The sequence below is a fragment of the Knufia obscura genome (assembly GCF_036327395.1).
Source record: "Knufia obscura strain CCFEE 5817 isolate CBS 148926 chromosome Unknown scaffold_1, whole genome shotgun sequence".
Taxonomy (NCBI): domain Eukaryota; kingdom Fungi; phylum Ascomycota; class Eurotiomycetes; order Chaetothyriales; family Trichomeriaceae; genus Knufia; species Knufia obscura.
The window spans coordinates 3,523,834-3,537,305 of NW_027042687.1; the positions used below are offsets into that span (position 1 = coordinate 3,523,834).

The following is a 13,472-nucleotide window of genomic DNA, read 5'->3' on the forward strand; positions in this document are numbered from 1 at the left end:
TCGCAAAAACTCATCAAAATTAGCCTTGCCCAAACGTTATTACCGGTATCCATGCATATTCGAAGAAATGTTACCAATCTTATGCCAATGTGTGTGCTGTGCTGTCCTGTTGAAGGCCTGCTTCATCCTTATGAGTTCAGCTCCATAAACTCATCCTCCTCCTTGAAGCTCATTCCGGCGTGACCAGCAGAATGCCAAAATTGAGGTTGAGCGGGGTTACTTCCACTGTTGGTACCGCTGCCCCCGCTGTGGAAGCCGGGTGACAATTCAAGGTTGCTTGACGGGCTGAGACTGTTGCCGTTCTGGTTTTGGATGCGCTCGCCAGATAGAGTGGTGTGCTTTGGCACGCGAAGGCCGCTACCATCGTGCCGTGTGTATGAGAAGCTGCTTGGATCGTTCTTCTCAATGGCGTCCATCACCTCTGTGCGCATGCGCTTGTCGTCTTCAGAAACCTGGAATGGCCACTGGCCGCCGAGCTGGCTGATGTAGTTGGCGAGCTCATCCTCTTGTACGTACTTGTTGTAGAGGGCCCACATCAGATCTCTGGTCCAGGCAACTGAGCCGTTGAGAATATCACCCTTGTTCGGGCCCTTCTCCTTCTCTTCAATGGGCAGACCAAGAGTGATGTTGCCTGCTGTGCTCGCAGCACGTCGACCACTGGCTCCAGCGAGGAGTGATGTAGCTGCATTAGGTGGGCTCATACTGGTGGCGCCCATACTAGGGGAAAGCGGACTGTTGCTGGCAAGCTGTTTGCGGATCTTGTCATCATCCAGTCTGTGCTGAGGCACTAGCATGGAAAGATCCTGAATACGCTCATTGATGTTGTCTCGTCTTCGTCGCTCGACGGCATTGTGTGATGCTCGACGTCTTCGCTTCTTAGCTTCCTGTGTTTCCGAGCTGTGAGAGTGCTCAACCTTGTTGGGCAGAGAAGCATGTTTGCTGCTGATGGTCTGGGATATCCTGTGGCTGAGGTGTCAGTGATCTTGTACCACCTGTCATGGGATGGTGTACTTACCCAGCGTGATGTGTCACATTGCTTGGCGATGACAGCGGCGACTCCAAGAAAGAGTGCATACTGCTTGGTGTGCCATCGAATTGTCCTGACATAGATTTCTGGTGTCGACTACCAGAATTGGGAGCTCGGATGGCCTGGCCATTCTGTTGCAGGCTTCCTGATTCAGGCGTGCCAATGTGTAAGCCGGCCATACCGGCTGTCCTGGGTGTCATGGGATTTCTCTGTTCAGCCGAGGACTTGCGATGTTGAGCTTGCATGCTCGGTCGCTTGTTCATGTACGTTCCGCCTTGGTGAGGTGACATGTGTTGCGGTATGGAGCCCAGTGGGCGGAATTGGCTGTAGTCAAACCCAGCTGTGAACGGGCTTTGGATGGGCGCGCCATCTGGAGTATTGGAGTACATGCCATTCATTTGTCCTTGATTCATGCTCATGCTGTGACCTCCATTCTGCTGCATGCCTGAGAAGTCCTGGGGGCTGTTGAGACTCTCTAGGATTTCGTCGTCGTTAAATGCGCCGCCTCCTCCCATATGAAAGCTACCTGACATGTTCTGGCCACCAAAGTTGTAGTTCTGGTTGAAGTGGCCATTGCCCATTGACAACTCTGACGGATCGATGCTACCACTAAAGGACTGAGGGAAATTGCCGAAATTTTGGTTGGAATTGAAATTGCCGTATCCATTGGACAGGGTATCAAACTCATCCGGTTCTGATTTGATGTAAGGCATATTGTTCGCACGACTCATGGTCTGCCTGAAGGATGCCTATGGATGTCCGGCGGGTATAAATTGTCGCTGTTGTTTCTTGATTGAGCAAGCACGATGTTTGGTCAATCAGCAGGCCATAAGCCTGGCTGGCTGAGGAAGGCTGGCAGAGGACTCGGGGTCGGGAACTGCGGGATGGTCGGTCGATGCGCGGAATATTATACTGCGGGCCGGCGATGTAGTACAATGTCGTCAAATCTGACAGCGGTGCGCAAGTCGTATCTGGGTTGGAGGACGATGGCAGATCTGGGGTGATGTTGCGATGATGTCCAGGAATTGATTGGTATGTTATCGTCCTTCACCGACTGAGTCGAGTCGAGGATATGAATGCGGGGACAATAATAAGCGAGCACCGCAGATCTTGGTTGGTGGAGCCTCGGTGATGGTGGATGGCGACAGAATGGATAGGTATTCAAGATGTGTTGCGCTGTGTATGTTATTGTTGGAAGGCAATGTCAATGTTGGAACGCTATGTTGTTAATTGCCTCAAGATGTTATTGGAATCGAGCTTGGCTCCGGTGTAAGTTACTTCAGGCCAGCACCAGCCTCTGACCAGGTCTGGAGCAAGGGTTGTTGAAGGCGAGTGCGGCACGCCTACAGGCAGGATTGGTGCGTGAACTGCAGGCCACGCTCTCGGCTCTCGGCCAAATGCACAAGCCACAGCGGATGTACACGAGAAGTTCAAAGTATGATGACTTGAGTTGATGCAATGACAGGCTGACAAAAGTATAAGATGATGTTCAGCGAATGCAAGGTTGAAGGTAAAGATGCAACCGTGATTGATAGAAGAATTGCAGATCATAAGTCGAGGGGATGATGCCTTCTTATCTTATGCAGGTCCTGCTCTTTTCGACGAGTAATGCTCACCATCAACCAAGACCCTCGAGGCTGCAGATGACTGCTCCAGTGGTCAAGCAACGCCATACCTTGCCATGCGATGAGATTGAAACTACCCAATCAAGGTAAACGAAATGCTCATGCAAGGCAATCAAGCTGGCGTGGAGGTGTGGGTGCTGAGGCAGCGGACATACAAAGCCAACCTCAACTCTAGTTCTTTGTCTACGACCGTGGCTCATGTCTTGCATCACGCAGACCTAGGCATTCCCGAGACATACACTGGATAGGTCATGCATTCCAGGAAAAGACGTTCCTGCCTGTTTGAAGTCTCCAATGTACACCCTCTTCTAGTTAAAGTGTAGAGAGACTTTGGTCACGGATACCTCTTCCATAGAAGCCACAACTGTGTCGAAACAACGACGTTCCGGCCACCCTATACGCCACTTGAATGGAGTGTTGACGTCGACGAGTTTGGATACTATCTGCACGCGTGTCTAATGTTGGAAAAGGGTTCATGCTGCTAGCCACATTCCTGGCCTGCAGATCTCAGTCGGAGCCATATGGGTCCTTACGATCTCAGCATAGTCGGGTTGGCCCTATTCTTGATGCACCTGGTGTGCTCTGGTCTTTGTGTGACCATCGGAGCCATTGATTCGCACAGCTTGCACGTTCTTTTGCATGAACTTTCGTAGTATCGATAGAGTTACTACCTTGGTCCACTTTGCACAACGAAAGTCAACTTCGGCCCGCTGAAGCTGAATCTCAACAACGAAAGCATGCTCTCTGATGCTCTGAGCAAGGTTCAAATGATCTACACGATCAACATGCCTGTCAAGTAGGCGCCGTCAAGCACGGCACAAGCGGGGTTCGTGACGAGGCGTAGAGCCATCATGCGAAGCCCAGAAAGAGATGTAGATGGGAAAAGATGGTGGTGAGGCATGTGCTGTGAATGGGCGAAGATGTTTGGGGACCGTTGCGTGAGGGCCGAGGAAGCTAATGCCAATCACTAGCGCGACGCTAGAACCTTAGTGGGTGATCATGCAGCCAATCTTGCTAGCGGTTCGTTCTTTCCAAGAAGCTCCACTTCTCCAGAATCGCAGTCTGAACATGCGTGGTGGTCTCTGCGCAGGCTGCGCCATTTCTCACACACCTCCATCTTCAAATTGACCATCGCTGCGCAGTGAAGTTGGTCGAAAGCGTTATCGTCTCATCCCACGCGTATTCTGCTGGATTGCTGGATTTCGAACCCAGCCGCATCGACCCCGCTTCGATCATCGCAGTCTTGCATCCCTCCGCAGACCTGAGGCCCATATCAACTCCTCAAGCTGAGACTTCTGGATCTGCTTTGTCTGCGAGCACCCGTTGACACTGTTTCATTGGAGACGTGCGCTGTGTCCTACTGCGGTCCAACGTGGCAGCCAGAGGTGACATTGAAACGGAGAAACGGGTCTGAGCCAGAGCTTGAGGAGCAAACAAAGCTATTTCTCAGCCATCGAGGCAGCAGATGAACCACTACCTTGAGTGTCGTTGATCTACCACTGAAGAAGAAACCTTGATTTTCGCCACTACTGCATCTATAGCCTGCAGCATTACTCGCATTAGCCTCGGGAAAGGCCATTCTCTTTTCTCACCGGCTTCGCTAGACTCAGGCCGACGATCGCATATCACATCTCAGCTCTTCAACGACTCAGTATCTGTGCATGGCAGAGTCACACAACGACTCGAATAAAGCAACATGACATCGGCATCTTTCCGCGATTCCATGAATGGTCTTGGTTGGTCTCGGAGAGATCCTGATGTACCCGCAAACACCAGTGCCACCAATCCGCTGCTAAGCACAATCTCAAACCTCAACCCATTTGGAAGTCGAGGCTACGTACAATTGCCTACACATGAAGCGCCAGGCGCACCTCTGCCAGCACCGTCAAGGAGGGAAGAAGAGGAGGGGTGGTTTGCGTGTAAGTCATCGGTACACACCTTGACCAGACAACATAGAACTAACGTGGACAAAACAGTGAGCAGATGGGATAGAATGCTAATATTCGGTGGATGCAACTTGGCTGCTTTGGCTTGCTTTGTGATCTGCTTCGCGTTGTTCCCTGTTCTATCTCTCAAGCCCCGCAAGTTTGCAATTCTGTAAGTTGCTCCGCCGATCTCCTTCGCGTCTTCCAAGTCTCCTCTACACCCTCACAATATGTACACGATGGCATGTGATAGTGTCAAGTATCGCGTGATGATGTCAGCTTCCCGAACACTAGTTTCATCCGAGTACTCTGATAGACACCCATGTCAACCAGCCTTGTTGTCGCCTTCGACAAGTCGGATGCGCGGCATGGCTTGGAGAATTGATGCTGACTGCTGTGCGACAGGTGGTCTGTTGGTTCGCTTCTCTTCCTCTCCTCCTGGGCGTTCCTCATGGGCCCATACCAATATGCAATGCATCTCATCTCAGGACCAAGACTGCCATTCACCGCCACATACTTCGGCGCCATCGTCCTAACCATATATTTCGCAGTCGGGGTAAGTTTGGCCCATGCTTGTGGGGAGCCTGAGCTGACCAATGTCTCAGTTACACTCGACGCTCCTCACCCTGTTATCGTCCATTATTCAGCTTGTCGCACTGATATGGTATCTCGTCAGCTACTTCCCGATGGGAAGCACTGGCTTGAGATTCGCCGCCCGAGTAGGCGGAGGAAGAGTGGCAGCCTGGATGAATGGCTGAGCAAAGCGACGACATGTATAGATATAATGACACAGCACACCTCACATACCTTCCAAGTCGACTTTTGTACAGCATGATTCTTTCTCACCTCACCGCCATGCGACACCAAGAAAAGCCGACCTCGAATTTCGCCATTCCTGGTTACCTGCCTTCGCACTAAGATAGGCGCTACCATGTTCCTCAACCCAGTCTCCTCCTTTGGCTATCCTGCTGCTGTTCATCCTGACTGACACCCATCACCGCATCGCTGATCAATGCCCTCAGTTCCCTCTGGCCCTCTTCAGTGTGGAAATTTTCCTTGCTCGCCAGTTCCTCAATCCTCCTTCTGAACTCTGGATCTGGCTCTGGCCCTACATCCTCAGCTACATTTCCAATGTTCACTTTCACATTCGGCGGCAACGGCGGTGGATGTGCGCTTCCAGTCCCATTCTGGCTCACTTCCCCAATCGCAGCGCTACCCTGCGCAAGATATGCCGCAACCTCGGGATAATCTTCCTCGCTCTCTATCTTCTCGCGTGCCGTCTGCCCATCGTCGTTTGTGAGTGATGTGTCGATCTTTAATTCCTCGACTAAGCACTTTGCGACCTCGACCGTCTCGGCCACGAACAGGCATGTCTCGTTGTCTTCATCTCGTAGGTTGACGTCTACGTTGAATTCATTGACTAGTGCTCGGAGGAGGTCAACGTGGTTGTAGGATGCGGCGGCGTGGAGAAGGGAGTAGCCGTGAGAATCTTGCTCTGAGGCAAGACTTGGGTTTGCGCGGAGGTGAGCGAGCAGACGGGGGTCTGCGTCGGGACCGTTCGCGGCGAGGAGGAAGGGGTTGGGGTCTGCCATTGTTGCGTAGAATGAGTAGGCTTGAAAGTGCTTCGTGGTGTTTGTTCAACGCGCTCACACTGGGCTTCTCCACTGCGCAGGCTGAGTGGCAATAAGCTCGAAGGGCAACACTGGTAAACGTTTTGTTGCACTGCACGAGTAGGCCGGGCTACGTGTCACGACTCATAGGATATGTCTGACATCGATATCGAACCCAATCGTGGCGCAAGCAGGGGACAAAAATTATGCCCCGCCTACGAACTCCCTATCGATAAGCTAAGCTTAACGCCAGCATGCATTTTAGCGCGGCTGAAGCACAAGGCACACGAAGACGAGTGAACTCCCTCGCTCTTTCGTTCAGTACAAACGAGCCAAGTTGAAATGAAAGCAGTGACTGTATTTGAGTAAAAGAGTCATTTTGATGACACTGGAATGACTCAAGGTGTGACTGCCTGCGGCTTTGACGTCCGAAGCTATATCATCCTAGTCGCTCTTTCCCTGCTTGTGTAAAAGAATAAATTTCGTGTACTGTCGAAAAAGGTAATCATTCCAACTTCAATCACGGTTTTGGACAAACCCTACTTGTCACGACTCAGAAAACATTGTGTCCAACTCCAAAGCAATCTGTGCCGTCGTGATCGGGCTTTCATCAAGCAACGCTGATTCTCTGAGTCCTACCAAGTTGGCAGACTACCCAGCTATTGAGGACACTAACCATCCCTCACAACCAGTCCATAGGTTGCCAAGCATGGGTCAAGGAGAACAGCATGGCGTCAGACAAATGGTGCAAGCACTTGAATCTGCTAAAGGCGGTCGGAGCAAGGGTAAGAAACAAGGCTTCTCTTGCAGAAAGTCAACATACGCTGTAGACGGCAGCGACATTTACGTCGACTCCTGGAAATTCAACGACTGGGACTACAAGAAAGACGACCTTCCAACATATGCTCGAGGACTATTCACAACCAAGAACTCAGCGGGAAACCCCGAGATCGTCATCAGAGGATACAACAAGTTCTTCAACGTCGACGAAGTGAAGGAAACAGAATGGAAACACGTCGAGAGAGATACAAAAGGCCCTTATGAACTCAGCGTCAAGGAGAACGGTTGCATCATCTTCTTATCCGGTCTTGAGGATGGGACGTTACTGGTCTGCAGCAAGCACTCTACTGGAGCAAGAGAAGATGCCTCAGCAAGTCATTCTGTTGTCGGAAAGAAATGGATTGAAAAGCACGTTGCAAGCGTTGGCAAGACCACACAAGATCTGGCGAGGACGTTACGGGAGATGAATGCAACGGCTGTGGGCGAGCTGTGCGACGATGACTTCGAAGAGCACGTCCTTGCCTACCCTCCTGAGCTCGCCGGCTTCTATATGCACGGCATTAACTTCAATCTACCAGAATTTGCAACCTTGTCTGGTCCGGAAGTACACGAGTTCGCCGACACCTGGGGTTTCAAAAAGGCAGAATACGAGATAATTCAGACACTAGACGAAGTGAAGGACTTCCTTAGCAAATGTGCCGAGACAGGTTCATGGAATGGTCGAGACACAGAAGGCTTTGTCATCAGATGCAAGCTGCAGGGCAACAAGCCTGGCGATGCAGGCCTCGATTGGTTCTTCAAGTACAAATTCGAGGAGCCCTATCTTATGTACAGACAGTGGCGAGAAGCAACGAAAGCAATTATTGCCGGCAAGCCACCAAGGTACAAGAAGCACAAGAAGATCACTGAAGAATATCTGTTGTATGCAAGGCAGCAGTTAGCCAAGGACAAGAACCTGGGAAAACAATATAACCAGAACCATGGCATCATCAAAATGCGAGATGGCTTTCTCAAGGAAAAGGGCCAGACTGGGGCAGACATCATCAACCAGGAAGAGGCCGCCGGTAGCACAGATGGACCCATCAATATTCTACTTGTGCCGATCGCCACTATCGGTTGCGGAAAGACCACGGTTGCCAAAGCTTTGGTGAAACTCTTTGGCTGGGGCCACACTCAGAACGATAACGTACAGGGCAAGAGCAATCGAGCTGGGCGGTTCACACTTGCAATCACAAATCTTATGTCAGCGCACCCTGTGGTCATTGCTGACAGAAACAACCACCAGAAGCGCGAGCGAGAGCAGATAATAAATGATGTCGCCAAGGTCATCCCTGACACCAAGTTTGTGGCCTTGCACTACGTTCATGAACCCAAGGACCAGATGCTCAACGGCATTCGCAAGGTCACACAGGGCCGAGTTCTGGACCGAGGTGACAACCATCAAACTATTCAGGCTGCGTCGAAAGGACAAGCCGAGATTGTTGGCATCATGGAAGGGTTTCTGAACCGCTTTCAAGGGTGTGACACCAATCGAGAGCCCGACTCAAACTTCGAGGAGGTCATAGATCTTGATGTGGCGGCTTCATCTTTGGAAAATCTCGAGACCGTCATCAACCAACTGTACAATGCTTACCCTACAGTCTTCAAGGGCCGAGAGATGCCATCACACCAAGAGATGGAAGATGCAATCGAGTATGCCATGAAACATACTGTCGAAGCTGACGAGAGACACGATCTGTCTGGTACATTCCAGAACAAGAAAGACAATAAGCAGAAGGTCAATGGCAGCAAGCAGAGCACACCGGAGCCAAAGCAGTTGTCTCCTGACGAGCTTGTGAAGCGGCTGGAGTACTTCGGTATCACCCTGTCTGCAACGAATATCAACTCAGTCCTGTCCTCTTTGTTCGCTGATGCCACTCCGGAGGAGAGTAAGTTCTGGAAGCAGCTGAAGGGCACGAACCGAATACAGCGCGAGTTCCACATTACACTGATGCACCGAGCAAGCTCAACTCAAAATCCACAGTTGTGGCAATACTACATCGACTTGTACAGAGATACGCTCAACAACCAGAAGGATGATCGTACACCAAGTCTAGGTCCGGGTAGACTGCGACTGGAACGTGTGATCTGGGACGATCGGCTGATGGGCATCCTTGTTAGAATCTTGCCTTCGTCCAACGGCACGGTCTGGAACAGTGTCAACGAGTACCCGCACATCACGATTGGCACAGCTGGAGATGGCATCAAACCTGTCGAGACGAATGCTCTAATTCAACGATGGGCTGAGTCGGACGGGAAGGATACTAGCATCATGAGCAAGGAGATCCTAGGTATGAAAGAGCTGGACGGTGCGGTGAAGCCTGTGATGCAGCGCGGTCGATAGCATCGAAGCACCAGAGGCAACCAGAGCAGATGAGGCCGAGGCGGACGAAACAAAGCCATGCCAATACGAAAGAACGAGGTCGAGCATTCTGCTGACCACCAGATGGCCAAAGAGGACGTGAAGATACTCAAGCCGCAAGTGAATGGTGCGGATGTTTCGAAAGAGTCTACTGTCGCGGCCAAGGGCAAGACGCAAACCACGGGGGACAGCAGCCCTCGTTCAATGGCATCGGGCTGAGAGAGCGCCCTACCAAAATCTGTAGGAATGATGCAGATGATTGTTTGACACTAAGCATCAAGTGAATATGAGCATTTGAGCGCAGCGATTATAGCATATGATGGACAAAAAGCAGTATAGATAGATACCCAGCATTGTACTTGATGCATGAATGAATCAACAACCTTTTGGTAGGTGGTATGTGCCGTCTTCTCTTTAACTTCTCACTCGTATCTCTGGCAACAGAATTTGCCCTTTTCTAGGATGGGAAGCTGTACAGTACGGTTCATGGGCAGGCAACGAAAGAACGCAGGTACCCGTGGTTGCCGTGATATTGGAGCTGGAAAGAGGCAGGAGCATTGGAGCTTTTTTCAATTTGCTGCCGCGGCAACGACCACGACAACAACTCGATCGCGCCTGCTGGAGCCGGGATGGAGCCAATTAGACGTGTTTTCATCTTCAGGCTCTCCGAACCTTTGAACTTTTGCACAACTCGTCGTCTATCCTACAAAACATCTCTTTGCACGAAAGATTCTCTTGTATGCAACATTCAGGATATCTTGGATACTGCATCGGTCAAGAAAATATCAAGCCATCGACGAAGAGGTCTCAGAGCTCGATCGAAGTGAGTAAGTCATCTCCCAAGCACGTCTGTTCTCTCACGCCATTACATCACGGAGAGGTGTGGCGCGCCGCGACGTGTCGAACCAATCGCAGCAGCAAAACCAAGACTGGCGGGTTGATCCAGTTCTAAAGCGCGCCATCTCCGCCAAGCCCAAACAACGGTCCCAGGCTTGCCGACTCTGCTCTCTTTGGCACTTCAAAGCTACGAGTACCTCGTGTATACACTGCTCTCACTCATCCTACAAACAAAGCTCCCTCCACTACTCGAGCTTCCTCACTCAGCTCAACACCTCTTCATATCGAGCTTTACCTTGAGTAGGAATAATTAGTGTATGCACTTCCAGCTCCTCACTTCGGGCATCAACGACACGCGACGGGAGATCAGAATCGCGCAGCTGGTCTTCGTGTTATATCACCATTGACCAACACCACGACCCAAAACAAAACAGCTTCGACTCGACCTACATCGAGTCTTGTCTGATACTGGATCACCACAAAATATCATACTCGTCCTCAACAGCCTTGAGATTGCCGTATCCAATACACGTTCTGGAATTGCCCGTGCGTCATTCTTGGTGCCATTCAACTTCATCATGCAATCTCATGCTAACATTTGTCGATTATAGGATATTCTGTAACACGCGCCAATACGACGCCCTCAATCACACAACACCTCGTCCTCTACCAACGAGCACCAATCTTCCCGTTCAATCACAATGCCTGCCGTAAGTTCACACCTCGCATGAGGCTGATGCCGTACCGCATAGAAACAGAGCACTACTAACAGCTGCTACAGGCACGTACGCGAGGGCGTATCAATAACGAGAACGATGAAAACAGTGTTGCTGCCAGCACGAGATTAACGCGTGCCAAAGCTGCCGCCAATACCACAGAGGATGTCGCCAACCCACCTGCGAAGAAGGCTCTACAGACCAAGAAGTCCACAACAGGTACACTGAATGCCACGCGTGGCCGAAGAGCACTGGGAGATGTGACAAACGCTGCAAAGGGTACTGAGGCCGTACAAGAGGGCAAGAAGGCTGCTGGTCAGAAGTCAACAGTCGCGTCGAAAACAGGCGGTGTTACCAAGCTCACAAGAACAAACTCGTCGAGGTCAGCCCTGGGTCTCAAGGACAACAATGTCAAGCCAAAGCCAGCCGCCGAAGCAAAGAAGCCTGCTAGTGGTTCAGGCGTACAGAAGAAGCGAGCACAGCCGTCGATAGCACCCACCACCTCAACAGATGAGACAATCGAGGAGCTTGAGCAGCCTGCGCGTAAGAAGTCGGTCACACAAGAGATGGTCGAAGAGTCACAACAGATGGAAGAAGAGGCCTACGACATTGTTGGTACTTTGGATGCTGAAGACCTCGACGACCCTTCGATGTGTGCCGAGTACGTCCGAGAGATCTTCGAATACTACCAAGAACTGGAGAAGACCACAATGCCCAACGCACAGTACATGGATCATCAAGACGACTTGGAGTGGAAGATGCGTGGCATCCTCGTCGACTGGCTCATTGAGGTTCATATGAGGTTCCGATTACTGCCAGAGACTCTTTTCCTTGCCGTCAACATCATCGACCGATTCCTGTCACAGAAGGTCGTACCGCTCGACAAGCTACAATTGGTTGGCATCACTGCCATGTTCATCGCCTCAAAGTACGAGGAGGTCCTGTCGCCTCACGTCGGCAACTTCACACACGTTGCCGATGATGGCTTCTCGGTCGACGAAGTTCTTGCTGCCGAGCGGTACACCCTGTCCACTCTCAAGTACGACCTCAGCTATCCCAACCCAATGAACTTCCTGAGGCGTATCTCGAAAGCAGACAACTACGACATCCAGACTCGGACTTTCGGTAAATACCTCATGGAGCTCAGCTTGGTCGATCACCGCTTCCTCGAGTACCGCCAGAGCCACATTGCCGCCGCCGCCATGTACCTGGCCCGACTGATCTTCGATCGTGGTCCATGGGACGTCACCCTCACCAAGTTCGCAGGCTACACTCAAGAGGAGATCATGCCTGTCTTTGACATTATGGTCGACTTCCTCCAAGCTCCTGTCGCCCATGAGGCGCTCTTCAAGAAGTATGCGAGCAAAAAGTTCCTCAAAGGTATGTCCATCCTCCTACACATAGACAGGTCTCTTGCTAACATGTTCACAGCTTCCATCACTGCTCGCAAGTGGGCCAAGGAATACACTAACACCATGCGCGCTGGTGGTGGCATCGCTACTGGCGACGTCAAATCCAACTAGATTATGGACTGGCTATCTACGACTCCTGTATAGGTCGAAAAGCCCCACTATCCGTTGACAGCATTGTTTCCTGGTTTCACGAAGATGAACGGTATCGCATAGAATATCATCGGCATCATTATTTCACATCCCTGGCGTACTCGTTCTCAATACCACTTTGCGGCATGGCACTGGCGTTCTACACGGCTTGATTTGGCATTGGCGTGAACATGGATGGACACGAAGGATGAAGATACAACAGCACAAGCACAAGCTCATCGTCTTTTGGTTGTTTACTCCAGTCTTCGGGGCATGGCGAAATGGTGCATTTGGATTTCGAGGCACCGGGAGCGGGGGGAGGCTTTGTGTTTTGTCGCGTTCACATGCTGCTGAGGAGATGTTGCTATTGCTGTTACTGTGGAGGTGCAAGCGAAGAGGAAAAGCAATTGAGGAACAAAAGCAAGCGAGTCTAATGCTGCCATCATCAACGCTGCTTGCATAGAGATGCTGGGAGATAGTTTGAGTAGCAGACGAGCAACATGCATGCATTGTATACCAAAAGTTCTCTATGTCCTTGCGGATCGTGTTGCTAATCTGTACTGTACCTGTACCTGCGCTGTCTCAACCAAGTGCATCTCAACTTTGAAGCACGACCCTGTCGATGCGCTATTCACTCGTCGCTGCCACCGAGGCACTTGCCCTGTTTGCTGTACTTCCTAGTTAATGGCACGACCTCCACGACACAGCGACGCGCTTCGCTGGCACCATCCATGCCTGCCCATCATCACTTATCAGAGGCGAGCTAGACCTCCCTAACAATCAATGCGTGCATGCATGCTACGCCGTCCTCGTCCTGAGTTCTGAGTCTCACCTTCCCTTCCCCTGCCCTCTCACATGCCGACCTCGACCAACACCACACCACGGTAATGACTGGGTCGTGGTTTCCTTCGTTTTGTCAGTTACTTATTTATCTCACGGCTAACATTTCGTGGCGTCGTGTCTTCTTAGCACGCGAACGGAGTTGAATTGAATTGACTGACCTGCCTAGC

The 13,472-nt window shown here is 51.2% G+C and overlaps 5 protein-coding genes across 5 annotated transcripts; 3 read left to right on the plus strand and 2 right to left on the minus strand.

Moving 5' to 3' along the window:
* Positions 1–128: 128 nt before the first annotated feature.
* On the minus strand, positions 129–1,740 carry PMZ80_001334 (uncharacterized protein; the record flags this gene model as incomplete). The annotated part of the gene is made up of 2 exons (XM_064869780.1): positions 129–960; positions 1,016–1,740. 2 exons carry the CDS (start codon positions 1,738–1,740, stop codon positions 129–131), a joined length of 1,557 nt encoding a protein of 518 aa, XP_064735277.1.
* A 2,608-nt stretch (positions 1,741–4,348) lies between these two features.
* Positions 4,349–5,335, plus strand: SFT2 (protein transport protein sft2; the record flags this gene model as incomplete). The annotated part of the gene is made up of 4 exons (XM_064869781.1): positions 4,349–4,571; positions 4,629–4,749; positions 4,983–5,133; positions 5,183–5,335. The coding sequence occupies 4 exons, from the start codon at positions 4,349–4,351 to the stop codon at positions 5,333–5,335; spliced, it is 648 nt and encodes a 215-aa protein (XP_064735278.1).
* A 180-nt stretch (positions 5,336–5,515) lies between these two features.
* On the minus strand, positions 5,516–6,169 carry PMZ80_001336 (uncharacterized protein; the record flags this gene model as incomplete). Its single annotated transcript, XM_064869782.1, has 1 exon — positions 5,516–6,169. The coding sequence occupies one exon, from the start codon at positions 6,167–6,169 to the stop codon at positions 5,516–5,518; it is 654 nt and encodes a 217-aa protein (XP_064735279.1).
* Positions 6,170–6,896: 727 nt separating this feature from the next.
* trl1 (tRNA ligase) lies at positions 6,897–9,350 on the plus strand (the record flags this gene model as incomplete). The annotated part of the gene is made up of 1 exon (XM_064869783.1): positions 6,897–9,350. One exon carries the CDS (start codon positions 6,897–6,899, stop codon positions 9,348–9,350), a length of 2,454 nt encoding a protein of 817 aa, XP_064735280.1.
* A 1,556-nt stretch (positions 9,351–10,906) lies between these two features.
* CLB2 (G2/mitotic-specific cyclin) lies at positions 10,907–12,444 on the plus strand (the record flags this gene model as incomplete). The annotated part of the gene is made up of 3 exons (XM_064869784.1): positions 10,907–10,915; positions 10,987–12,301; positions 12,353–12,444. The coding sequence occupies 3 exons, from the start codon at positions 10,907–10,909 to the stop codon at positions 12,442–12,444; spliced, it is 1,416 nt and encodes a 471-aa protein (XP_064735281.1).
* Between the last annotated feature and the right edge of the window lie 1,028 nt (positions 12,445–13,472).